This window comes from Sus scrofa, chromosome 12 (assembly GCF_054392235.1).
Source record: "Sus scrofa isolate SSC_HxYL_T2T_F1_AM1 chromosome 12, Sscrofa_HxYL_maternal_Yorkshire_Landrace_v2.0, whole genome shotgun sequence".
NCBI lineage: Eukaryota > Metazoa > Chordata > Mammalia > Artiodactyla > Suidae > Sus > Sus scrofa.
Genome location: NC_139394.1, coordinates 65,822,087 through 65,847,547, shown reverse-complemented (window position 1 = coordinate 65,847,547; position 25,461 = coordinate 65,822,087). Strand labels below are relative to the sequence as shown.

At 61.9% G+C, this 25,461-nt stretch overlaps 1 protein-coding gene across 3 annotated transcripts; it reads right to left on the bottom strand.

The window, feature by feature from the left end:
- Positions 1-1,665: 1,665 nt before the first annotated feature.
- On the bottom strand, positions 1,666-25,336 carry TOP3A (DNA topoisomerase III alpha). Of its 3 annotated transcripts, none has more exons than XM_084986359.1 (19): positions 25,009-25,336; positions 18,926-20,552; positions 17,069-17,142; positions 16,246-16,321; positions 15,661-15,769; positions 14,552-14,695; positions 14,294-14,464; positions 14,021-14,121; positions 11,926-12,000; positions 10,704-10,786; positions 9,596-9,803; positions 8,212-8,397; positions 8,010-8,139; positions 6,608-6,721; positions 6,357-6,522; positions 5,578-5,721; positions 4,730-4,852; positions 3,240-3,940; positions 1,666-2,316 (listed from the first exon to the last, which is right to left on the bottom strand). In XM_084986359.1, exons 2-19 carry the CDS (start codon positions 19,016-19,018, stop codon positions 2,138-2,140), a joined length of 2,877 nt encoding a protein of 958 aa, XP_084842485.1. In that variant the 5' UTR covers positions 19,019-20,552; positions 25,009-25,336; the 3' UTR covers positions 1,666-2,137. The 3 variants fall into 3 exon arrangements, with proteins under 3 accessions (XP_084842485.1, XP_020923646.2, XP_084842486.1); XM_021067987.2 differs by having other exon boundaries at positions 18,926-18,985; XM_084986360.1 differs by lacking the exons at positions 14,021-14,121; positions 14,294-14,464; positions 14,552-14,695; ... (1 more) ...; positions 16,246-16,321; positions 17,069-17,142 and adding an exon at positions 17,688-17,995 and having other exon boundaries at positions 11,926-12,445; positions 18,565-18,985.
- Between the last annotated feature and the right edge of the window lie 125 nt (positions 25,337-25,461).

The following is a 25,461-nucleotide window of genomic DNA, read 5'->3' as shown; positions in this document are numbered from 1 at the left end:
TCAGGGTTTGGTTGCACTTAGTTTATCAAGGACAGGACACTGGAGCTGGGGTGACAGGATCCCAGGGTGTCCCCAAGGCCAGCACTGGTCCTCTGTGATGCTGCCCATTTCCTGAGACAGCAGTTCAGCGCCCCGAGGCCTCAGGCTCACTCGCTCGTGTGTTGACAGCCAGCGAACTTTCCAGACTGACCCAGCATCCCTTCCCCCACCACACGAACACTGCCCTCTGCAGAAACGGCTGCCAGGCTTTACAGCCCCTCCTGCCGCCAGCTGAGCTCAGACCCTGCAAGGACCCCCGAGTCTGAAGGCCTGAAGGGAGACGGCTGGTTCACCCCAAGGGCAGCGTGGGCCCCAGCTCAGTGTCCTGACAGCCGGCATCTGACGTGGGCACAGCAGGCCTGGCACTCAGTCAGCAGGGCCCCCTTTCCCGGGGGGGACAGGGGCTGCCTTCGCCTCCGGCTTCCCACGGGGGTTGGGTGCTACCTGGCAGGGAAGCTGGGAGGTGCCCAGGGGCGTGTGGGGGCCAGACGGGCTCTCCTAGTCGCTGCACAGTCTGGTCTGCAGGGCAGGGATCAAGTTCTCACTGCTCCGAACGCTGCTGGCCTGGGTAGACGGAGATCCACGAACGTGCTAGCGTCCGACAACTCAACACAAAAGCACCAACAACCCACTGGAACCAGGCGAAGGACTGAAAGGCATTTCTCAAAAGAGGCACGAAAGGCCTGACAAGCACTGAAACGACGCTGGCCGTGGGTGGTGGCTAGGAAAACGCAGAGCCGCGAGCCACGGCCTCACACCCCGAGGATGGCCACAAGCTGAGAGGGAGAGCGAGTGCTTGCGAGGATGTGGAGACGCAGGGGCCCTCACAGACCAAAGGGGAGGACGCACGATGGCGCGGCTGTGGTGGAAAACGGCTTAGTGGGTCCTTGAAAGGGTAAATGCAGAATCACAGCGACCCAGCGCCTCCGCCCCGGCGGCAGATCCCCAAGAATCACCACCACCGCCACCACCATAAAAACGGGCGCTCAAATCCCTGAACACAAAGGTTTAGAGCAACACTGCTCCCAAGAGCCAGCAGGTGGCAAGGACCCAGGGGTCCGCCAGCTGACAAACTGACACGGCGGGGCCACCCACACAGGGGCACTAGCTCAGCCAGAAAAAGGCACGAGGGTGACTCGGAAGGCGCAACGCTCAGGGAGAGAGGCAGACACGGGCAGCGTGGTCCCTTTACATGCAGCGTTCAGAACAGGTAGAACCGCAGAGACCAGGCCGTCAGGTGGCAGGGCCACGGCCACAGCCATGGACCCGACGCCCCCACACTTCCAGCATCCCGCCGTCCAGCCAGGAGTCCCGAGGGCTGAGGACAGTTATTTCGCCTCCATGAGCCACGCAATGCTGAGCCACGCAATGCTGAGCCACGCAATGCTGGGCCACTCACAGCCCACGCCCGCTTGTCCACTAAACCACGGAACAGCCCACACAGCTCTCCGTCGACCCTGGGGGTTCCTGCGACGCCAGATGAGGCGTGTGGCAACCTTGGCGGACAGTGTGGGGCTGGGTGGGCCAGCTCACGGGGGCTGGGAGGAAGGGATGAGGCTGGCGCTGGCGTCTGTACCCATCCCTCCCGCCAGCATCCGCCAGATGCCACGCCATCCGCCACCAGGGTCCAGGAGTAGCGATCTTTATTAAGGCACGTGAGCTGTGGGCGGGCCCGGCTGCAGCAGCTTCTGGATAAAGAAAAGCGCTTTCTACAGACACCACTTCAGAACAGGAGCCACTCCCTGGCCTCCCACCCTCTCTCAGCGCGGTCCAGGGCCTGCGCTAGAGGCTCAGCTGCAGGGCCCCCGACTCCTGCCAATGCGCTAACACCACTGCCACCGTAGGATCGCTGCAGGGCCACCTCCACGGCTTCTCAGCAGCGGCCGTGGCTGTTCCTGAGCCCCAGACAGAGAGCCACTGTCCGACAGAGGTGGCCTACTCGAGAGCGGTCTGGATCCGGACGCCTACACACAGGCCAGATGCCACGAGCTGCCACTTTCCTTGAAGCCTCCCGGGCAGCGACGGACCCTCTGGCCCCAGAGAAACGCCTGTCCCAAGACGAGCAGCGGGGAAGGCGCCCTCTCGACTGCGTCCGTCCTCATCTGTTCTGAGGACAGAAGGGACGGGTGTGTCCAGGCTGGTGGCAAAGGCTGCACTTCCGAGGTTTCTTGGCTGCGGACCCGCTGTCCGAGGACCCAGCCCGGGCTCTTTTGCTTCTGGCCTCGGGACCCTGCCGTCCTCCGCTGCCCCCTGGCCAGGGGGGGCCTCCCAAAGTCCCTGCGGGAAGAGGGCGGGGAGCTGAGCGCGGAAGGCAGGCCCGCCACCCTGCCCCAGGCAGCTGCTCCAGGCAGAACCCCAGGCCCCGCTGGTCCCACCACTGGCCCTGGTGAGGGGGCACAGTGTCACTTCACAGGCGCAGGTGGGGACAAAGCAAGCAGCTGCCTGAGCGTGTGCGGAGGCGGCAAGAGCAGCAGGGCGTGAGCTGCATCTGCTCCACCCTCCACGCAGGAAGCCTGAGCTCTGGATCCTTCCAGTCCTTACACAGGCCTCGCAGTGCAGACCGCCCCGTTACCCAACGGCCAGCGGGCCCGTCCCCCGGGGGAGCCCAGTGAGGCCCTGATGCTTGCGGGATGAGCCCACACACGCACCTCCCCAGCCCCAGCCCCAGTTCCTCCCCCGTGCGGCGCGGGCACACGGGTGCTAGAATCCCAGCGAGTCTAAGTAAACAGGAGCCTGAGAAGCAGGCAGGCAGGCACCCTTCTTACTGAGGAAACGGATGAGAAGCTGCTTCGGGGGGTGCGGGCGGTTCAAGGTCACACGGCTGGGCCTTGAACCAGCTCCGTCCCACAGCAAAGCTCCCGTCAGGCCTTTTGCTCGCCCTCATGAGAGGCGACCAGGCTTCTGCGGTGCCCGGAGCGGGCAGGTGACCGCGGGACATCCTCTACGTTAGCCCTGTGTCCGGGCGGTTCCCATGCCCACTTGAGGGGCACGGGACCCAGGCTGCGCACTGCAGGCAGGTCCAGACGTGAGGGCAGGGCCTGATCTTGCAGAACGAGGCTCCAGGTTCACAAAGGGCCCGCAGCAAAGCCGCTGTGACCTCACGGACGGTGACAGAGTCGGGCACGAGGAGCAAGGCAGCCAGCGCCCCCCGTCCCGCCGCCCCTGCTCCTGCACAAGCGGCAGGCCCTGCGTACTCTCACCTGGGGCCACGTTCTCGTCCGCCCACTGGAAGAAGCCGCACTGCTGCTCCCTGGGCTTGGCGCACGTGTGGAACTGGCGCCCCTTGTTGGGCCCGTCCTTCTGCACAGTGCGCGTGACCGCAGGCTGGCTGCACAGGCAGGACGCGCTGCCACTGCTGGCATCACTGGGGCTGCCAGACCCACCGGGGGGGTTCCCCAAGCCCGGCGGGAGTCCCAGGGAGCCGCCCAGGGGTCTGGACGCCGAGGGAGGCGGCGCCCCTTCTGCTGGGCGGCTGCTGTCGGCCCACAGGAAGAAGCTGCAGCCACCGCTGCCACACTTGTAGAACTGGCGGCCCTGGTTGGGGCCCTCCTTCCGCACGGTGAGCAGCAGGGCCTCCTGGCCGCAGTTGCAGGTCACCGAGTTGCCTTGCTCGTCCGCTGCGGGTGGGGGCAGGGCGCCGGCCAGTGCCTTCGAGGGCCTGGCCTGCCTGGTGTCAGGAGGCCGGGGGTGGCCGTGCTGACGGCTGTCCATCCTGTTCAGGGCCTGGCTGGCCTGCAGGTAGCCAGAGGGCTGGTGGGCGGGCTGGGAAGGCCCGGGGGGCCCTCGGGAAAACCTCAGGTCCAAGACCTCCCGCAGGGTCTCATCACATCCGCCGACGCAGCCAACGAACTCCAGGGGCATGGTCGGGGGGAGGCTGCCGCGCTTCAACTTCAACTTCAACCTGGTGAGGCCGCGGGGGGAAACATGTCACCTGCTGGGCGCACGTCGGCTCCCTCGTCTGGAGCGCTGGGTCCAGCCCAGCCCCTCGCCCAGGAGACCCCACGCGAGCTCCTGAGACCCGTCATCGTCCACAAAGGGAGCCCAGGAGCAGTCCCCGCCGATGTGTGTGGCTGAGGGCCTCGCAGCGTGAGGCAAGCCGCGTGGGAACAGCGAGAAGCACTCCGCTCTGCGCTCACTGTCCCGTGCGCGGGCCTGGAGCTTTCCAACGCCTCCAACACCCAGCGAGGCCGGCAGACCGACTGCAGGTGCTGAACCAAGACTCCTAACGCCTCCTGTCAAGCCAGGTGTCAGACTGGCAGACACAGGAGGCAGAGTCTTCTCGGGTTTTTTTGCTTTGGAAGTAGGCACAACCCATCCTAAGAACATGTTTGCCTTCGTGTGCGACGTGTTCCCTATAAACAGACGTCTTAAAAGACGCCTGCGGTCTGATTCAGAACACGGTAAATCTCCATAAACACGACCCACGATGAAGCTCTCTGGGCTCGTCGACGACACCTGAGCGCGTACGGGGCCCCAGGAGCACAGCCGGAGGACCAGGCGGGCCAGGCCACGGGGGCTCCGGGCTCTCGGGCGGGGGCGGGGAGGGGCACCTTCCTCGGCCTCCAGAGCAGCTGCCCGGCAGAAAGAGGGAAGGCAGGACAGGTGGGGGCTGGCTTTCAGGTGGACAAAGGCAGAGACGGGAGGTGAAGGATGCAGGGGCCGAGGAACCAGGGTGCCCGGGGAAGCTCACCTGTAAACAGGGTGCGGCTGGCACACTGGACACACGCTCCCGTCCCTGCTGGCCTCCAGCACTGTGTTAGGGAACCACACGGCTGACCGGCATTCTGGGAACCCCGTGCAGCTAAGGAAGAACCTGGGGAGCAGGGGCCTGGGTCAGGCAAGAGCCCCCGGACCGTGAGACTCACGGGAAAGGTCGCTGTCTGGCCAGGCACCCTCTCCAGCTGACCCTGGGAGACACTCGCATCCCTGGAGGACACAGCCGCGGCCACCAGGCGACAGGACAACTAACCTGCAATTGTTTCCCACCTCCCTGAACAAAAGGTTACTGCGGACTCTGCTTTTCTGTTGGCCGGGCCCGCGGCAGGCAAGAGTTCCCTGGCCAGGGATCAAACCTGAGCCTCAGGAGCAACCCAAGCTACAGCAGTGACACTACCTACCAGTCCGTAGCCGCTAGGCCACCAGGGAACTCCCCTGCTCTCTTCTTACCAAGCAACCAAGCCACCAGCAATGCCCTGACCACAGAGGGGCCCAGGCCTGTGGCAGCCTAGATGCTCTGAGGCTCCCATGCTGCTGAGAATCTCGGGCTCAGTGTGGGTCTGTAAGCTGCTCCAGGGCACACAGCCTGTGTGTGCCACCAGTGAGGTCTGTGCCCCCTCCACTCTGGGTGAGTGACATCCATCCCTGGGGGCACGGCTCCCCCGCCACCTCGGGACTCCCACAGCGCCTCACACCTCCAAGGCCACCGCTACGTCACCCAGACCTGACCCAGGGGTGGTGACGGCAGGCCTGCCTTGGAGAACCACCCCGCAGTGCCCAGCCTTGTGTGGTGCGGGACTGGGGGGCACAGTGGGCACTGACCCGCCGCCCTTCTTGGTCTTGAGGACCATGTCCTTGCCGCACTGCGGGCACTTCCTGATGGGCTCTGACACGGCCGGGTAGAGGGCTTCCGGCTGGGCCACCTCTGCCCCTGCCCCGAAGTACTGGGACAGGGCCTCGTCCAACCTGAAGGAAGAGCACAGCGTCTTGAACACGCGGACATGCACACATCACGCGTGTCGACACATGGGGAGCGGCTGGCCCCGGGCACGACGGGGAGCCGTGCTGGCCGAGCGGCCCTGCGCCTCTGACCCGGCAGCTCCGGGGAGCGACCCAGCACGGGCAGGCCCTTCCGCGCTGTCAGCAGCCCCACGTCAGATAAAACCATACACGCTCCAGAGTCTGCCTGGATTCAAGTTCACACGAGCACATGCGCCGCCCTTCGAAACTGGCTCAGGGCAGAACACGTGTTATTTCTAACGGACCACACACAGGCTGTTTGCTCCGGCCACCTCCAAATCTCCAGAGGACAAAGGTCAGGCGCCAGCACCCGGGTGTCCCCACACTCCACACCTGCTGGCCCGGGCAGAACTGAAATGAAGAGAACGGCTTCCAGAGCCGATGGCCCAGAACGACCGGGCCGGGTCTGTCTCGTTACTGTTCCTAGACTGACGGCTCCGTGCCAAGGAGCAGCCCACTCGGGTGCGGAGCCGCAGCCAGCCCGCCCGTGGGCACCGGGGCCCCAGAAGCACCCAGGGGGCTGGCATCCAGGCGTGGCCCCAGGAGAGCCCGGGGGGCGGGGGCGGCGGGCCCGCACTCACTTCTCGGCCTTGGCCACGGCCTCGACGAAGACCTGCTTGTACTTCTGCACCTGCTGCTGCAGGACCAGCAGCTTGTCCTTCTTCCCCTCGCAGATGAGCTTCAGGTCGGCCTCCAGCTCGGCCCGCAGGTCAGGCTTGGACATCTCGTAGCCCATGGCGTCGTAGCCTGCGGGCAGAGCGCGTCTGCTGCGGCCTGGACGAGCCCGCGGGGGCCTCGGCACCCCCCGCCCCCGGCCGGCCCGCCTCCTCACCTTCCACGAGCCCCATGCCCAGGTGCCCGGGGAGAAAGCGCTTGTCGGGCGTGAGGCCGACGTACATCCGGGCCTTGATGGTCTCGATGTGCTCGGCGTGCGTGGCGTCGGTACCTGCGGGCCCCTGCGTCACTCAGCGGCCCCCCCGCCGCTGGACCCCCAGCCCCCGGGGAGTCTGCCGCCCCTGCAGACGCCCTCCTGCCACGACTAACGTGCTGGCGCGGTTTGTTCCTGGACGAACCCCTGAAGGGACGGACGGAGCGCCAGGGGCGACCCTAAAGCTGTGGTGGGCACTGGCGGGGGCACCTCAGTCACGAGTCCCACTTGTGACGCTTGGGCCACAGGATTTAGGGGCAAAACAATGCTGGCCTGGTTTTTTTTTTCTTTTTTCTTTCCTTTTTTTTGCCTTTTCTAGGGCCACTCTGGCGGCATATGGAGGTTCCCAGGCTAGGGGTCGAATCAGAGCTGTAGCCACTGGCCTACACCAGAGCCATAGCAACGCGGGATCCGAGCCGCATCTGCAACCTACACCACAGCTCACGGCAATGCCGGATCGTTAACCCACTGAGCAAGGACAGGGATCGAACCCGCAACCTCATGGTTCCTCATGGTTCCTAGCCGGATTTGTTAACCACTGCGCCATGATGGGAACTCCTGGCCCGGTTGTTTTTATTAACCCCATTCCTTTTTCCTTTTTTTGGTCTTTTTAGGGCCACACCCAAAGCACAGAAGCTCTCAGGTGAGAGACTGCATCTCTGCAGCAACCTGAGCCCCTGAAGTCAAGTTGGATTCATGACCCCTGCGCCCCAGCAGAAACTCCTCAACCCCAACTTCTGACTCGTAACCCATCAGGGAAATGCTTCGACAAGGGCACGTAGCCGCCCAGGGCGAAGAGCAGGAAGCAGACTCCACAGGGCCTGGCACGTGCCAAGAGGTGAGCGAGGCAGGCGTGAGCGACAGAGACGGGCCGCCCTCAAAGCCCAGCCGCTGTGCCCGGGGAGCGAGGGCTCTGGCCGCCAGGCGCCCTGGTGCTGCAAAGGGTGTGTGAACCCCTGCCACGTACAATGTCGAGACTCTCCTGAGAACACGACGAACAGCACATCCCATGTGGGCCCGAAATACCGCGTTCTCTGGACAGGACCTGGGCAGGGCGGCCCCGCTGAGACCCCGAGGGGCAGGAGGCACGAGCCCACGCGGGGACGCCGCAGGGCAGTGGCTCGGGGCAGGAAGGACCGGGCGACCTGGACCGTGCTTTTCCTCTCACAGGCTCTGCACCCTGCCCGAGCTCCCAACTGCTCCAAGCCTCCCTGCAGCTCCGGGGCGGGGGTTGAACCCAGCGCCCGCGTCACGGCTGCGGGGAAGGCGCCAGAGCCGCCAGGCCCCATGCTGACAAGCCACTGACCGATGCCGTGCTTCTCCATGAGGGCGATGAGGTCGGCCTCGGTGAGCAGCTGCGGCGGGCTGGTCTCCCCGTCCACCATCTCCACGGTGCTGGGCTGAAAGCGGGAGCCTCGCTCGTAGCCGGGGAGGACCTGCGGGGGCAGCCGACGTCGGTCAGACCCCGCACGGCACCCTCCCCGGCCCAGGGCCCTGCGACGCCGCACCTTGTCGCTCCAGTGGTCGTAGGGGTACACGTCCAGGTAGTTCCGGGCCAGAATCACCAGGCCGTGGGCCACGAAGCGCTCCTGCGCGATGTCTATCTCCACGGTGGTCTCCTGGCCCTGCGCGTCCCGGGAGCAGCAGGCCAGGAAGTGGCGCACGATGAGCTCGTAGAGCCGCTGCTCGTCCCCCTGCGAGAAGAGGCGCCTGAGCCCCTGGACACCCCGCCAGGGCCTCGGCGCCGCCGGCAGCTCGACCTGGCTGTCGTCGGGGACCCTCTGCCGCTCACGGTGCGGGCTGACGGCCTTCCCAGCTGCGACCAGGCAAAGACAGGCAGGGCCACCTGCCCTCACGCCTGTGAAGGGAGTCCTGACGTGACGCCGTCTAAGCAGAAGACGGGCTGAGAGCTCAGAGGTCACCGAGACACCCCTTACGCTAGAGACGTAGGGCGAGGACGCGGGCGGCAGCCTCAGACCAAGCCCGCGGCACGGGGCTCACAGTGACTTTCCACGGATGTGGTGACCGAGGAGCTCCGGCGGCTCTGTCTGTCAAAACCGCTGAGGGGTGGAGGCTCACGTCCAGCGACTCTCTTTCTAAGAGTGTTTTGTTTCTTTCTTTTTACGGCCGCACCCACGGCATATGGAGGTTCCCAGGCTAGGAGACCAATCGGAGCTGTAGCCGCCGGCCTAAGCCAGAGCCACAGCAACGCGGGATCCAAGCTGGGTCTGTGACCTACACCACAGCTCATGGCAACGCCAGATCCTTAACCCACGAAGCGAGGCCAGGGATCGAACCCGCAACCTCATGGATGCCAGTCAGGTTTGTTAACCGCTGAGACACGACGGGAACTCGCTGAGAGCGTCTTCAGAGGAAACGGAGCCACACGAACAGTATCACGTATTCAATGTGAGACCCCTTAGTACGTTACGTATCAATGAGCTGGAAACAACTTAATCTTTCAAAACCAGATTTGGCAAAGTAAGTTACAGTCCATCTATGCGATCATTCAATACCAGGCTTTAAAACATTTTGGCACGTGGGGAAGTGCTCACACGGAAAGACGGGTCAGAAACCCACTTAACGTTAAGGTTTAACTGAAAGCTGAGGGTCTCGGCAGGAGATGCCGGACTGCAGACAACTGTTTCCTTCCCGACACCCTCCTCCTGTACTTTGGGAGGCGTGTGGAGGGCCGGGGCTCGGGCGGGGGGGAGCCCACCGTGCAGTCTCCAGGGAGGCCAGGCTGAGCTCCTGGGGGAGCACGTCCTGACCCAGACGTCTCTTTTCCCAAGGGGAGGACACATCTCAAAATGTGTCCTCGGAGGGTCCAAACCCACTTCAGACCCGGCACCTCCGCGCGGGGCCGGCGGGCAGCACGGCCGGGAAACCAACCTGCAGGCTGTCGGTGTACTTGGTGGGGTGGATCGGGGGGTGGGCCTGGTCGGACTGGTTCCCGTTGCGTGGGGTGGGGCCGCCCTGCTCCAGGATGCTGCGGGCAAAGGCCCCCCAGCGCGGGTCTGAGGTCTGCTGCTCCACCAGGGCCGCCAGGTCCAAGCCTTTGGGGAAGATGTTTGTTTCCGTCCTCGGGTAGCTGATGTACCTAGGGTGAGCCAAACGCATAGAACAGAAAATGGCGAAACTGGTCCAGAACGGCTCAACTGGCCGGAGAGCACGGTGCCGCCCACAGCAGCCCGAGTGACCCACCGGGACCCACACGGCGAGCGCCCTGCGCTGTGGCTCCCCCGTGGGCGGGGGGCAGCAGGGACACGCCCTGGGGTCGGGGATGAGCGCAGGCAGCACGGGGCAGGGCACGCCTGCTACAGCCCCGGCCCCGCGTCGGTGGGCACGGGCACCAGGGTGAGTCCCGCCCTTTCCTTAGAGCAGAGGAAGCGCGACGCCGCCAGGCTGCGCCGTGGACCCCACGCGCGGCGGGCGTTCAGCGGAGCACTGGGACGCCGGCGTCCTCCCTCTCCCACAGGCCTTCGACACTGTTGGACGGTCACAGGCGCCGCACCTCTCGACCCTGACAACCCAGATCTCACGCGCTCGACAGCCAGCTCTGGCGCGTGGCGGCTGCTCCAGCCAGTGAGGGCCACGCGGTCCCTGGACGACTCGGGCGCCCGTGACCCGAGGCGGGAGGGTCTGCCGGCAGCGACAGCCCCTGAGGGTGGCAGGACCCCAGGCCCTGCCCGCTGAGGGTCCAGAGGGGCTCTGCAGGCTCCCCTCTTAGCAGGTTAAGGGACTGCGACACGGCTTGTCCGCGTCCCAGAAGAGGAGTCGAGGCCAACACGCGACTTGAGACCTGCTCTGCTGAGGGCCTCGGCGGCTGCGCAGGCGTGGGCTCTCCCAGGACACGGCAGCCGCTGCCGGGGCGCCCGCAGGACGGTTTATCCCCAGTCTTCCACCGCGGGGCTCTGTGTCTCCCCGGCTCTCCTTCTACACCATCTCGCCTCAAGGAAGTCGCGGCAAGGCCTGTCCCCAAACGGGGACGGACACGCACCCTTGAGTGTAGAGCTTCTCCGCGATCCTCATGGTTTCCTTGGCGTTTATTCTCAACTTGCGCGAAGCCAGCTTCTCCAGCTCCTGTTGACACGTGGGCAGGCGGGTGAGGGCACAGCCAGAGGCACGACGGCCACACGCCTCATCTTCAGAACGCCGGCCCCATCCCTCCAGCCACTGTCACACATCCTTGCGACAGGCTGAGCTGAAGAAGGGTTTCTGGGCCTGCAGGCAGGGCCAGCCCCCAGCCCGGGGTCTTCAGACTCCGCTGAGCAGGACAAGAATCAGCCGGGGAGCGGCCAGATTCCTGGGCCCTGGGCACGAGGGCCCCCGGCAGAGGCGGCCGGGACCGAGGCTGCGGGCGTGCATCCGTAACCCGGCCGCCTGGGAACTTGCTCGGGGACCACCACGCGAACCCTGGGACACGCTGCACGTTTGGCACTTCATCCTCTGGAACTGGGCCCCAAAGTACCCACCCCCGAATTTCCCTGCCAGGTGGAGACGGGGAAGGGCACCCCCAACGTGGCTTACTCAGACTTGTGTCCCAGGGGTGGCTCCTCTCGGGGTCAAAAAATTTGAGCAGCCCTGTTCTAGGGGAGGCTCACATAGTGGCTGTTTAAGTGATATTTACGTAAATTACACAAAAACTTTTTTTTTTTTTTTTTTTTTTTTGTCTTTTTGCCATTTCTTGGACCGCTGCCGCGGCACATGGAGGTTCCCAGGCTAGGAGTCAAATCAGAGCTGTAGCTGCCAGCCTACACCAGTCACAGCAACACCAGATCCGAGCCTTGTCTGTGACCTACACCCCAGCTCATGGCAATGCCGGATCCTTAACCCACTGAGCGAGGCCAGGGATCGAACCCGAAACCCCATGGTTCCTGGTCAGATTGTTAACCCCTGAGCCACGAGGGGACCTCTAACAAAAACATTTTTAAAAGATGCCTGGGTGGGAAGAACTAGCCATTCCAATTCTGACGCTGTAAAAACAAGGATCCCGGGGAGCCACCCACCCCATCAGCAACGACCTAAGGACAGCAAGTGACGGCTGCTTTGTCTCCACGTTTCCCGAAGTCGTGAGGTAACTAAGAGGCCAGCAGCCTGGGCTTCAGCATCTCTTTTTCCCAAGCGCGTTCTCGTGTCGCACTGAGAAGTGACGCCTCCTGACACCCGGAAAGCCAGTCCCAACCACGACATCAGCCCCGGCCGCACGGCCCCGAACATACCACAGTGTCCAAAGCCTGAGGCCTCCACTTGCTCCTTGCCTTGGACCTGACCTCCACCACGGTCGCCCTGGGGTCCTGGAAAAGCCAAACACGCAGGCGCCGCTGGGACCTGCTGGAGCATCTCCCCGGCTTGCTTGCAACCGCCCCCCACATGGCCCGCAGGGGCCCTGCTCCCAGCACTGCCCGCAGCACTGCCCCAGAGGCCCTGCTCCCACCCGGGGTGACGGCCTCGAGCCCGGTGGGTGTCGGACGCCAGTGCTGCCTTCCCGGTCAAAGCAAGTTCACAAAAGCCCCAAAGCTCCTTGTCTGGAGCCAGGCGCCCCTTAAGTGTGGCTTCTCACCTACACCTGCTCACTGTCACGGCTTTGTTTTTTTAATTCATTCGTTTATTTTTTTCAGGGCCATACTTGTGGCATATGGAGGTTCCCAGGCTATGGGTCAAATCAGGGCTGGAGCTGCCAGCCTACACCACAGCCCCAGCAACGCAGGATCTGAGCCATATCTGCGACCTACACCACAGCTCAGGGCAACACCGGATTCTTAACCCACTGAGCAAGGCCAGGGATCGAACCCGAGTCCTCATGGATAGTAGTTGGGTTTGTTACCACGGAGCTACAATGGGAGCTCCTGATTTTTCGTTTTAAATCCAATAATACGGGTTAGAAACAGAAGTTACATAATACAACTGAAGAACCCTAATCTTAAGACCAACCTCAGGAGTTCCCGTCATGGCACAGTAGAAATCAATCAGACGAGGAACCATGAGGTTGTGGGTTCAATCCCTGGCCTCACTTAGTGGGTTAAGGATCCGGCGTGGCTGTGAGCTGTGGTGCAGGTCGCAGACGCGCTCAGATCCTGCGTTGCTGTGGCTGTGGGGTAGGCCAGCAGCTGTAGCTCTGACTGGACCTCTAGCCTGGGAACTTCCATGGGCTGCAGGTGCACCCCTAGAAAGCAAAAAGAAAAAAGCCCAAGCTCCTCACATTTTGGAGAGAACACACATGGGCGGGGCTCAGCTTAGGTGATGTGCTCATGGAGGGGTTTATACGTCAGAACCCTAATCTCCCCCCCACAAGCAGACTGGGGACGGAGCCCCGGCCAGGAGCTCCAGGTGTCCCCCAGCCACGCCCTCCTGCACCGCATCCCAGCAAAGGACACAAAGGGCGGGCCTGGTTACAGGACAGACAGCTCCGGCAGGGTCACCAACAGGCAGGCCGTGTGACCCTCCAGGTTACAGGGCAGAGCGGGGGAGACAGGGTGCCTCCCGAGAGGCCCCCCACGAGCTCCGGTGTGTCTGTGCTCACTCCGCACTCCACCGTCTCCAGCGTCCCCACCTGTAAAATGGGTCGCCCCCCCACCCCCGACCTGGGGCAGATGAGACAGAACACACAGTGCACAGCACGGAGCAGGCGCTCAATGCCCACCCCCAGCTCCACAGTGGACCCGCCGGGGCTCCTGACGACACACCTCTGAGTGCGTCAGGACCCGCCGTGCACAGCCCTGGGTCAAACAGGCTGCAACAAGCAAAGTGACGGACCAGCACCGCAAAGCAGGCCGCCTGCGGGGAAACCAGATGCTGGCCTGTGGCCGAAGGCCTTCATCCCTCCGTGGCCGCCTCCTGCTGGGCTCTGCCAGGTCAGCCGGGGCGCCCTTCTGCGTCCCCGGCCCTTGAGCAGGCCCACCCCGCCCCCGCCCCCCGGCTCCCTCAGCCTCCTTTCCAGACACAGCCGCTGCAGGAAGCCGTCCACGTGGCCGGAGCCGACATCCGCCCAGCGGGAGAGGGAGTCTAGCCTCCCTCCAGCTCCGAGCCCGGGTCTAGAAGGGCCTGGCGGGCCCTTCCCCACCCCCGGTGGGCGTGCGCTGCTGCTCCGGGCAGGATCTTAGCCACACGTTTCCTAGTGTTTCTGGTTCTGCCTGAAGTCCCAGAGGCCTTTCTTCCCCACCTTCAGTGCTGTTTTCCTGGGGCTCTAGTCTGACTGGTGCCCAAGGGACGACCCAGGATGAAACTGAAAGCTCAGTTCAGAGAGGGACGGGTCCCCCCGCCGCCAGCGAGGGCGAGGCTGCGGACTCGGGGGGGGTGGGCCCCGAGCCCTCCTACCTCCATGCACAGCTGGTAGAGGACGAGACAAGCCGTGTGGCTGAAGAGACGGTGCCGCTTCCAGCTGAACTCCACCACGCCGTCCCTGTGGTCGTGCGTCACTGCGGGGGGACGAGGAGGTCCGGCAGGGTCAGAGCCAGTGACTGCGACCCGGGAGCCCCCCCGGGCTCTGAACGTGGAGACGAGGGGCCGAGAGGCAGCGAGACTCAAGCCGCCCTCTGAGTCAGCCCCGGGACGCCCCGGCCCCACGCCCTGCACAAAGGGCCGCCTCACCTCGGATCTTGTGGAAGACCTCGGGCACAAAGGCCTGAATGGCTTTGAACCTCTCCACCACGAAGCCCAGCGTCGGGAACTGGCAGCTGCCGTAGCTGACGAGCTGCTCTGCCAGCACCTCGGGAAAGACCTTCTGCAGCCGCAGCGTCTGGAACCTGGTGAAGGCGGCTCCTGGGAGGAGGGGTGGGCGGTGCGGTCACATCCAGCGACACGGTCCACGCCCCAGCCCGCGCCCCCCGCCAGCCCGCTGCCCCTCACCGATGCGCAGGTCCAGCTCCTGCCTCACGTCCACGGCGTCGCTCACTCGCTGGTCAGGCTCCGTGAGGTTCTCACAGGCCGCCTGGACGGCCCGGGAGGTGATCTCGGAGAAACGGGCTCGCAGCACCGGCAGGTCGGGCTTCACTGCGGAAAGAGAGGCGGCGGGTCCAAGGGCCGTCGGCTCACCACCCCCGGGCCGCACGCAACGAGGGACGGACCCGTTCGAGAAGCTGCTTCGCTTCCATCAGCCACAGGCGGCCTCAGAGGGAACCCTGGCAGCGACGACAGGGCTGAGCCGTCCACAGCCACGGCGGAGAGCAGCTTTGCCCGATCTGGAGCCTCTCTGCGGCCCTTGGAGACCCCACCCTCACCAGCGCTCAGACCGTCAGCGAAACGGATGATGTCACCGACAGGAAGGTCCGGGGGCTGCCCCGTTGTGGGAATCACTCAGGGGCTGCACCGTGCCTGGAAGACGGCATCACTGCAGCTGCGAGCGCAACAGCCGGAGCGCAAGGTGGCCTGCACGCTCTGCAGCCCGGGAGGCTGCTCGCCCGCCGAGTCCCAGGGGTCATCACGCGCATTTCAACACTTTACTAATTAAAGGCATCGCACAAGCACAGAACACTAAAAACCAAGACTGCACAGAACATTCTGGAATTCGTCTCTGCGCCTTACACATGCCGTCCACGTTCCTCGTGAACACGCAACATTTTTTTTCTCTTTCGGGGCTGTACTCGGGGCACACGGAAGTTCCCAGACCAGGGGTTGAGTGGGAGCTACTGCTGCCGACCCACGCCACTGCCACCGCCACCGCCACGCCAGATCCGAGCGGCAACTGTGACCTGCACCACAGCTCAGGGCGATGCTGGATCCCTAACCCACTGAGCGAGGCCAGGGATCGACCCCGCAACCTCATGGACATCAGCTGGGTTCCTTGCTACTGAGCCACAACAGGAACGCCTCGACATACAACGGGGGAGCGCGGGGGGCTCAGGCACCACGCCTCGCACGTGCAGCCGGCAGGAGCGCCCCCGCTGCGGCCCCGCCGTGCCCCCGCCGCGCCCCGCCGTCCCCCCGCCACGCCCCCGCCGTCCCCGCCGGATGCTCACCAGCCCTGCACACGTGGATGATCTCGAACCCGATGTTTTCACCTTCTCTGTCACAGTCGGTCCAGATCACCAGGGCCTGGCACTGCCGCACCTCCCGCTCCAGAGTTTTCTGGCACCCAGCGGGGCGGGGGGAGAGGAGAGGGTCAGTCGACGGCTCTGCCCAGGTCTGCCCCGCTGCTCCGGAGGGCCGGGACGCCGCCAGCCCGAGAGGCAGGCACGGGGGAAGCCGCCCACAGCGCCGCCGGGGTTCAGCCCCGCTCTGGCAGTGAGCGAGGGACGCGGCCCACGGCCCGCACTCGCACCCGGGGCGGGGGCACCGAGCAGCTCACAGCACTCCTTCCCGGGGCTTCGGCGCGCGGCCACTCCTCAGACCAAGGGCCACTCCTCAGACCAAGGGCCACTCAGGCCCTGAGCCAATTCGCTTAAACAGCCTCCCTTCTACAGCAGGTGGGAACCCTTTAAGTTGTGGTACTTGGTGGAAAACCTCATCCCTCCATCCCAATGCATTCAAAACCCAGCGATCACGGGGTTTGATTGTGTGGGGGCTGTTCCACGCCAGTGCCGCATAACTGCAAAAGATCCTACCTTGATGTCCACAAAATTCTCCGGGCAGTACTTTTCAATGTCTGCTTCAAAGAGCACCAGAGGATTGCAGCTCTGCCTGGAAAAGAGATGAAAACACAGAAAATCCTCCTGCGGCACCTGATGCAAAGTCCTCCATTTTAACGGGAGAAAGCGGCTCCAGGGCCCTCACGGACCTGTCCCCACCACGTCCCCCGTGGAGACGCTGGGGGGTTCCAAGCAAGGCTGTGAGCCGGGCACAATGCACGCCCAGGACGATCAGCGGCAGCTGCTAAGGGGGGACGCCGGGACCTCCCTGCACACCTGCAACAGGCTACGTGCAGGCTGGCGGCGGCAGCAGCGGCCTGAGAAAGGTCTGGGTATCTGGGGACACACCTGAAGTGACCGTTTATTCCAACCACGTGGTGAAGACTCACAAGGAAGCAGTGAGTCTAGGTCACCACTGCGGTCTCTGGTTCGGAATCCCGACAGCAACGTGACGGTGTCAGAAGCCCCCCCAGACTAGGCCGTGAGGGTGGAGCCTCCTGAAGGGGATGCGTGCCCTTGCAGGGACCCAGCCAGCTCCCTAGACCCTCCCCGCATGAGGACACGCGGAGAGCAGTGGCCTACAGCCCGGGGAAGGCCCTCAGGGGACCGAGCAGGTGCTCCGTCCTCCTACGTCTAGCCTCTATCACCGGGAGAAATCCCTGCTGTTTGCCCGCCGCCCGGGGTGTGGGGAGACCCCTTACGAGAGCAAGGAGGCCGTCACCCGACTGCTCTAAGTCGCTCAGGAGCACCCACAGCCCCAGCCTCCCGAGACACCACCGCCCCCAGGAGCTGCACTGACCATTTGCGAAACTGCATCTGGAAATCGTGAGCCAGCAAGTGTCCCGAAACCGACGTCATTATCATAGTAACGTTCTGAGTGACAACAAATTCCAGTCAGTCTCGAAGCAACTTAATTTCGCCCAACCGTTCAGAGAAAAGGGGGACCTTCCACCACAGGAAAAGCAGGGAGTGGCGGGGTGGGTGGAGGCAGGCGGAGCACACAGGGTGCTGAGTGCGGTGGAAACGCTCGGCGCGTTGCAACGACGGGAGCACGACGCCGTGGTACGTGCGTCCAAAGCCACAGCGGACGCGGCGCGAGGGGCAGACGCCACGGAGTCGTGGGCTCCGGGGGTGATGACGGCCCCGAGGTTCCTCCGTCCGACCAAACATACCAGCTGCTGGCGGCGGCTGCTAAGGGGCAGCTGTGCATGTGTAGGGGTGGGACAGGCTAGAAATACCTGTACCTTCCTCTCAGTTTCTTCTTAGGGCCACAGCTGTGGCACATGGAGGTTCCCAGGCTAGGGGGTCGAATCGGAGCTGCAGCTGCCAGCCTCCACCGCAGTCACAGCAACGTCAGATCTGAGCCACATCTGTGACGTACGCCACAGCTCAGGGCCAACACTGGATCCTTAACCCACTGCGTGGGGCCAGGGATCAAACCTGCATCCTCGTGGATACTAGTTGGGTCCATTACCACTGAGCCACAATGGGAGCTCCCCTCTCAATTTTTCTATGAACCTAAAATCGCTCTTGAAAAAGTCTATTAGGAGTTCCCGTCGTGGCGCAGTGGTTAACGAATCCGACTAGGAACCATGAGGTTGTGGGTTCCATCCCTGGCCTTGCTCAATGGGTTAAGGATCCAGCGTGGCCGTGAGCTGTGGTGTAGGTTGCAGACGTGGCTCGGATCCCGCGTTGCTGTGGCTCTGGCATAGGCTGGCGGCTACAGCTCCGATTCGACCTCTAGCCCAGGAACCTCCATATGCCGCGGGAGTGGCCCAAGAAACGGCAAAAAGACAAAAACAAAAAAACAGAAAAATAGGAGTTCTGTCACAGTGCAGCAGGTTAAGGGTCCAGTGCTGTCACTGCAGCGGCCCAGGTCACCACTGCGGCACAGAGTTCAAGCCCTGCCCCAGGAACTTCCACATGCTCTGAGTGTGGCCAAGAAGAAAATACAACAAACCAAAACAACCCAGCGGATTGGGAAGAAACAAACAAATACAGCTCTTCAAAGCCAAAAGCCCCAGTGACACAATCACGGCGCTCGTGCTGCTACTGTGAACTTTAACCGTGAGCTACTGCGTGTCAGAGTCCTCCTTGTTACAGAGTTGAGATCAGGACTACATCTTAACAAAAAAAAGGGACTTCCTTATAAAGTGTAAAGTGATCACTGGTCATAACAATAATTTTTCTTTTTCTTTTCTTTTTTCTCTTTTTTAGGGCCGCACCCTCAGCATAAGGAAGTCCCCAGGCTCGGGGTCGAATTGGAGCTGTAGCTGCCGGCCTAACCACAGTCACAGCAACGTGGGACCCAAGCCGCGTCTGCGACCCACACCACAGCACACAGCAACACCAGATCCACCACCCACTGAGCGAGGCCAGGGATCAAACCCAAGTCCTCATGGATACTAGTCGGGTTTGTTACCGCTGAGCCACAGCGGGAACTCCATCTTTCCTTTGCGGTAACAATAGTTCTTCCTAAAAGATACATGTAGTACAATGACCGAGCTGGTTCTTCTGGTTTAAATAGTTAAGGAGGGCTTGTAGTAAGCAGCTGCTTTTCTTACAGCCACAACTTAAAATCCAAGGAATGACCACCAAAACGGCACATGGCTCTGAAAAGTCACCTCGGCTATGATAGAAACACTCCAGCACCTACCTGGCCAAGCAGATGATAATCAAACTCATAGATCTTGTTGAATCTAGAAAGTCCTTCCCTCTGTAAAACAGAACAAAAATAAAGAAAATACATACATCACCCCACACAGAGGATTCCACACACAGAGGTCCAGCAAAACCCTGATGAGCAGGGGTATGAAAACCGCACGGCACCTCCGGAGTTACTAAGACCATTGATGAAGGGGTCCCTCGAATGTGCTGGGGGAGCCCACAGAGTTTCCCTGCTGGCAGGTGACCACGTGACAGCTGCGCACAGCTGAGAATGGGCCTGTCCGAGGCCACAGGACAAAGTGCCGCAGGGAGGAGGAGGACACTCGTCTCTCGCCAGTTTTCCCCGTTCCCCGCACACTTCCGGCCACAGAACTGCACCAAGACACCGGCGGTACCGGGCAAGCAGTTCACCCCGGGAACCTCGAGGTATCCTTCGTGCAGCTTCCCCAACATGGCACAGAAGACACAGGCCAAGTGGGGCCTGGGGACCCTCCGAGGGCCAAGGACCTGGTAGAGAAGATCAGGCTTCCTGTGCGGGACACTGTCTTTCCAGAGAAAACGCCCATCTAAAGGAGGCTCTGATTTCAGTACCGGCTACTCCAGTTCCCAGGTCGGGTGCTGCCAAGCAAAGAACCTCGGCCCAAACTCCCGTTGCTCGCCAAGCCCTTTGGTACCCGAGAAGAGAAGCCTACCCCCCCACCCCATTTTTTTTTGGCTTGTTTCAGGCCTGCCCGTGGCATATGGAGGTTCCCAGGCTAGGGGTCAAACAAGAACGACAGCTGCTGGCCACAGCCACAGCCACAGCGGATCCCAACCACATCTGTGACCTACACTGCAGCCTGTGCGATGCCGGATCCTTGCCCGCCTCCTCACGGATACCAGTCGGGTTCGTTACCACTGAGTCACAACGGGAACTCCTCTACCTCTTCTTAAAAAAGCTCCGAAGCCACCCCGAACAGTCACGTGGACTTGACACAGGACCGGTCCACGGACTCTGGCTGCAGCCAGGCCGGGTCTGGCTCACAGCCTCTCCTTCCAGCCCAGAGGCTCCCGAGGTGCAGCTCGGTGGTCTCCTGAGAACAGTCTGGAGCTGCGGTTCTGACCCGCTCCCGGCAGGGACCCACCGCACATGTGCGAGCCGGGTCCGGGGCTCTCCCTGGCAGCCTCTGCCACCAGAGGTCGGTCTCGGGGAGGTCGAGCGTTTTCCTGGCACGGCGAGCCCGCCTCCCCGGCTGGGGCCCGCCCTCAGCTACGCGGGCCTCCACCTCCGGGGGCCGCACAGGGCAACGCATTGCTCCCAAATTACAGCAGTTTTGGGGCCGAGAAGTACAACAGCTAGCAGACAGACCGCGAACGCAGCCTCGGTGATCTCTCCGGCAGGGCCACCCACGTCATGAGAACTAAAACAAGAGCCAGGGGAGTCCCGGCTTGGGCAGGGATGGAGCACGCGGCCACTGGGCACCTACGGGGCTCGAGATCTCGCCTCCTGACACCAAAACAGAGCCATGAGAAAAGCGTGCGGCCGCAGAGAAGTCCTCTGCAGCGCTCATCAGTTAGCAGTGGTCGCTGGGGGCGGGTGGGGGATGGCTGACGTGAACTGCCGGCAACGGTCACCACTGCGGAAGAAAAAAGGTGCACCTTTTGGGGAATTTCTCTCAGATGTGAACAGATCAGGAGATCCGATTGAAAGCCTTTTCCAAACGGCCGTCTAAGTGCCATCAGAAAGTGCAGCTTGGAGTTCCTGCCATGGTTCAGTGGTTAACGAACGCGACTAGGAGCCACGAGGCTGCGGGTTCGAGCCCTGGCCGCGCTCAGTGGCATGGCTCTGAGCTGTGGGGCAGGTCGCAGACGAGGCTCGGATCTGGCGTTGCTGTGGCTGTGGTGTGGGCCAGCGGCTACAGCTCCGATTCGACCCCTCGCCTGGGAACCTCCATATGCCACAGGTGCGGCCCTAGAAAAAAAGAAAAACAAAGAAAGTACAGCTTGCCGTGTGGCTCACAGCCATCGCTAGGTCCTGCCGTCACAAAGCTGCAAGGCCCAGCGTCTGAGTCCCCCACAAGCTGGGCGTGCGGAGGACTTAGCTCCTCCGGCAGAATTTAAGGCCCCCAAAGGCAAGGGCCACGTCATCCGAGGCAGGCTGCGTGAGGTCAATAAAGGAACAGACCTGTCACGTCTTGGGGAGTGACACACCATGGGAGAGAGGGCCCAGCCACCGAGAACGCGACCCACGACAACCGCCAGCACCCCCCGCGGCTCAGACGCATCTGCAAACAGAGAAGGCCGGGGCACAGGCGCCGAGGAAAGACTTCCCAGAGCAGGGTGCTCTTCAGCCGTCTCTTCTGGTTTTCTTTTAAAAGGTAGGAGCTCCTCAGGAGAAAAGGGGAATGATGGCAGTCGTTTCCGGAAGAAGGACCAAACTGCGGGAAAGCGCGGCGAACTCTGACCTCTCTGACTGCTCTTATCTGCGCTTCCTCCCTCTCGGCTCCCTGCGACCCCACAGGGAGCACCCCGACAGCTGCCTCCCCGACGCTAGCCTTTCACCCATCAAGTCCTCTGTGCCCCAATCACCTAATAAAACACAAATACGACCCCAGCACCACCACCCCCCCGACACCCACACTGCTCCCCTCAAGGAATGCAGAAAAAGCATTTGATAACAATGCAACACCCTTCCTGATAAAGTGAAGTGCGGCATTTACAGAAAACCCACACACACCAGCCTGCTCAACAGTGCAGGACTGAAAGCTCTTCCTCTAAGATCAGAACGAAACAAGAATGCCTGTTTTTGCCACTGTTACCCCAAATTACTAGAAGTTCTAGCCAGAGTAGCTGGACAGGAAAACGAAACACAAGACATTCAAATTGTAAAGGAAGAAGCAGAACTATGTGTAGTCAACGTGACCTTAGAGATACAACCCTGAAGAAGCCACAATGAAATGATCAGTGTCAATAAACAAAGCCAGCAAAGCTGCAGGGCACGAGACCACAGCCCCAAACCAATGCCATGAACAGTGAAAGGACAGTGAGAAAACAACTCCATCCCCGACACCCCGAAAACCACAGCACACGCTTAGAGGACATCACAGAAGCCTCAACCAATGCAGAGACAAGCCACGGTCGCAGATTCGAGAACTCGGTATTAAGACGGCACGTTCGTAGGGAACCGCAAGGGCCCCGAGTCACCAAAAAACATCGTGAAAGAGAAGCACAAAGTAGGAGGACTCATGCTGCCCAGTTTCAAGACCTACCCCCAACCTACGGTAATGAAAAAGCGTGGCACCGGCGTGAGCACAGACATACAGAGGAGGGGACAGAAGAGACACTCCCGAAAGAAACATCCATGGCCAAGCGAATTTTGACAAGGACGCCACAGCCACGTGGCGGGAAAAGGACAGTCTTTTCAACCAACGGTGCTGGGCAAAACTGCACGTCCACATGTAAAAGAACGGTGGTCAACGCCCACTTTACACCACATAGAAAAATAACTCAAAATGGATCAAGGACCTAAACAGAAGAGCTTAAACTCTAAAGGAGGAAACACAGGAGCAGCTCCTCACGGCCTTCGTGGTTTGGCAATGGTTTCTTAGACATGACAGTGCAAGTATCACCAACGAACGAAGGAGCAACAGTTAGGCCGGCTTCGTCAAAGAACACCATCAAGAAAGCGAAGACAGGAGTTCCCTGGTGGCCTAGCGGTTAAGGACTCAGCATGGTCACTGCTGTGGCTTGAGTTCGATCCCTGGCCCAGGAACTTCCCCACGCTGCAGCCACAGACAACCCACAGAATGAGTGAGAATATCCGCAAATTAAGTATCTAACAAGAACCTAGTATCCTGAACAGATAAAGATCTCCTACAGCTCAACAGCAAAAAGGCAATTCAAACATGGGCGAAAGACAAGGACAGACACGTCTCCAAAGCAGATGGAGCCACAGCGGCCAACGTGCACAGGCAAAGATGCTCAGTGTCATTATCATTGGGGAAGTGCAAATTAAAACCATGACAAATATCTCACACACACGAGAATGGTGAAAATTAAAGAAGAGGGGGAGTTCTCAATCTAGTGGTGAGGACCCGGCACTTCCACCCCAGGTTCAACGCCTGGTCTGAGAACCAAGATCCACAGGCAATAAGCCCCTGCAGGCCGAGACCAAGAAAAAAAAGAAAACAGAAAACAAAGAAAAAAAAGAAAGAAAAGAAAAAAAACAAAACAGAGTTCCTGTCGTGGCTCAGTGGTTAACAAACCCGACTAGGAACCATGAGGACGCGGGTTCGATCCCTGGCCTTGCTCAGTGGGTTAAGGATCCGGCATTGCCATGAACTGTAGTCTAGGTCGAAGACGCAGCTCGGATCCCGAGTTGCTATGGCTGTGGTGTAAGCTGGCGGCTATGGCTCTGATTTGACCCCTAGCCTGGGAACTTCCACATGCCGAGGGTTCGGCCCTACAAAGACACACACACACAAACAGAAAGAAAAAAAGAAAGAGGGGAAGAAAAAGTGTTGACGAAATGTGGAGAAACTGGAACACTGACAGTGTGCAGTGTTTTAGCCACCGTGGAAAAGTCTGGCACTTCCTCAAAAGTTAAACGTATAGTTAACTTATGACCCAACAAGCGGCTCCTGGGAATGTCCCCCAAAGAACTGAAAACAGGTTTTCAAAGGAGAACTCGCGCATGTTTGTTTACAGCAGCTCCACTCCCAACAGCCAAAACCACCCCGCTCACCCTCCCACTGAAGGATGGATAAACACGGCGGATCCATCTCCCTGACTAACACACTAACACACGCCGCAGGGTAAACGGATTCCAAAAATGCCAAGTGAAAGAAGCCCAACACAAGAGGCCAGGTGTTACGCGAACTTTTTTTTATATGCAATACCCAGAAGAGACAAATTTCTGGGGACAGAAAGCAGACGAGTAACTGCCAGCAGCTGGGAGGAGTGGGGTGGGGTTTCCTCTGGGGTGAGAAACCGGGGACTCACTAGCGTGACAGATGCACGACCTGGGGAACATAGGAGATGTGGCCAAACTGCGTGCCCTCACACAGCAACCGGGGCGCTCTCAAGACGCACCCCTCTGGCTGTGTTCCCTGGCTCCTCCAGCCAGCAACCCACACCCCCAACGTCTCCGCTTTTGAACAGGCCCGCTCCACTGCCGGCTAAAACTTTCAAGACTGAGCCCAGATGTTCCTCCAGCAAGTACCTCCTGAGAGTCTCTTGTGCTCCAGACAGGTGCCAGGCACTGGGAACCCAGCAACTTGACCAAGCAGCCACAGCCCTCTCGCGCGGAGCTTGGAGTCCAGGGCCGGGTGGCAGGCGCTCGGAGAAGCAACCCGCGCACCGCGCCCTCTCTCTGCCGTTGTCGCTGCCTTCCCGGAACCTCGAGACAGCGTCTCATGAGCTGCCCTGACCCGGGCGGGGGGACGAATGGGAGGAAAAGGTTCCCCGAAGGATACGGACTTCAGCCCTGTGCAGGTGGGCCCGTCTCAAGCAGCCCAGAACCCCGTTAAGTTGGCCAAGACTCTCAGCTCCGGAAAAGAGGCGACGCTCTCAGTCGGGACCCGCACAACCTCGGCTCCTGTTCTCACTGTCCACACCCCGGCGACACAGGCCTGACAGCCCTGGGGTTTCCAAGTAAAAAGAGCTGGGGACTTCCACTCCGTGCTCTTGGAAACATCCAGAAAAGGTGCTTTTCAGGATGCACCTGTGCTACTGACAGACTGTCCCGAACAGCTCTCCGTGCCACCTCCTTCCCAAATCTTTCTCACCGGCCCTCTCCTCTGTGCCCCAGTAGCCGTCTCCCCGAATTCGTGCCGACGCCGCCTCCGACCCCCGGACGCTGAGGGCGGGGGAGCGGAGGGGTCCTGGGCTCGAGAGCACGTCGCGGGAGGCCGGCCAGACCTGCCCGGGCGGCTCGAGGGCCGGACGAGCCCCGCGCCCGCCGCCGCGCAAGGCGGGCCCGCGGTTTCCAAGCAAACGGCCGAGACGCTAAGGCCCTTTCCGCACGCCGGTCGGGGGGCCGCCGGCGGGAGCAGCGGCGCACGTCCCCGTCCCGCCCGCCCCGGGCCTCCTCACCCGCCGCACGCGGCCGCCGGCCAGCAGGTCGGCGATGCCCTTGGCAGCGTCGTTCTTCTCGGCCACACAGAGGATCTTCCGCGCGCCCCGGAGGGCCACCTCCATGGCGGCGCGGGTCAGCGGCCGGGTCCCAGGCCGCGGCAGCCAGCGGAGCGCGCGGCGGCCGGCCGCGAAGTTCATTCCCAGGCCGCGCGCATGCTGCGGGCCCAGCCCCGAGACCTGGCTTCGCGCCGCCCCGCCGCCCCGCGCGCAGCCCGCAGCCGGCTTCCGCCCGCCTTCTGGGGCGCTTCCGCGGGCGCCACCGCGCCGCGCCGCTCAATACAAGTCCCAGGCTGCCGCGCGCGCGCGGCGTCCCTGCCGCAACCCTCTCCTCCCTCCCTTTCCGCTCCGCCCTCGGGAGACGCCGCTCGGCACAGCGGAAGTCGACGCGCACGCTTCCGGGTCACGCGGCGC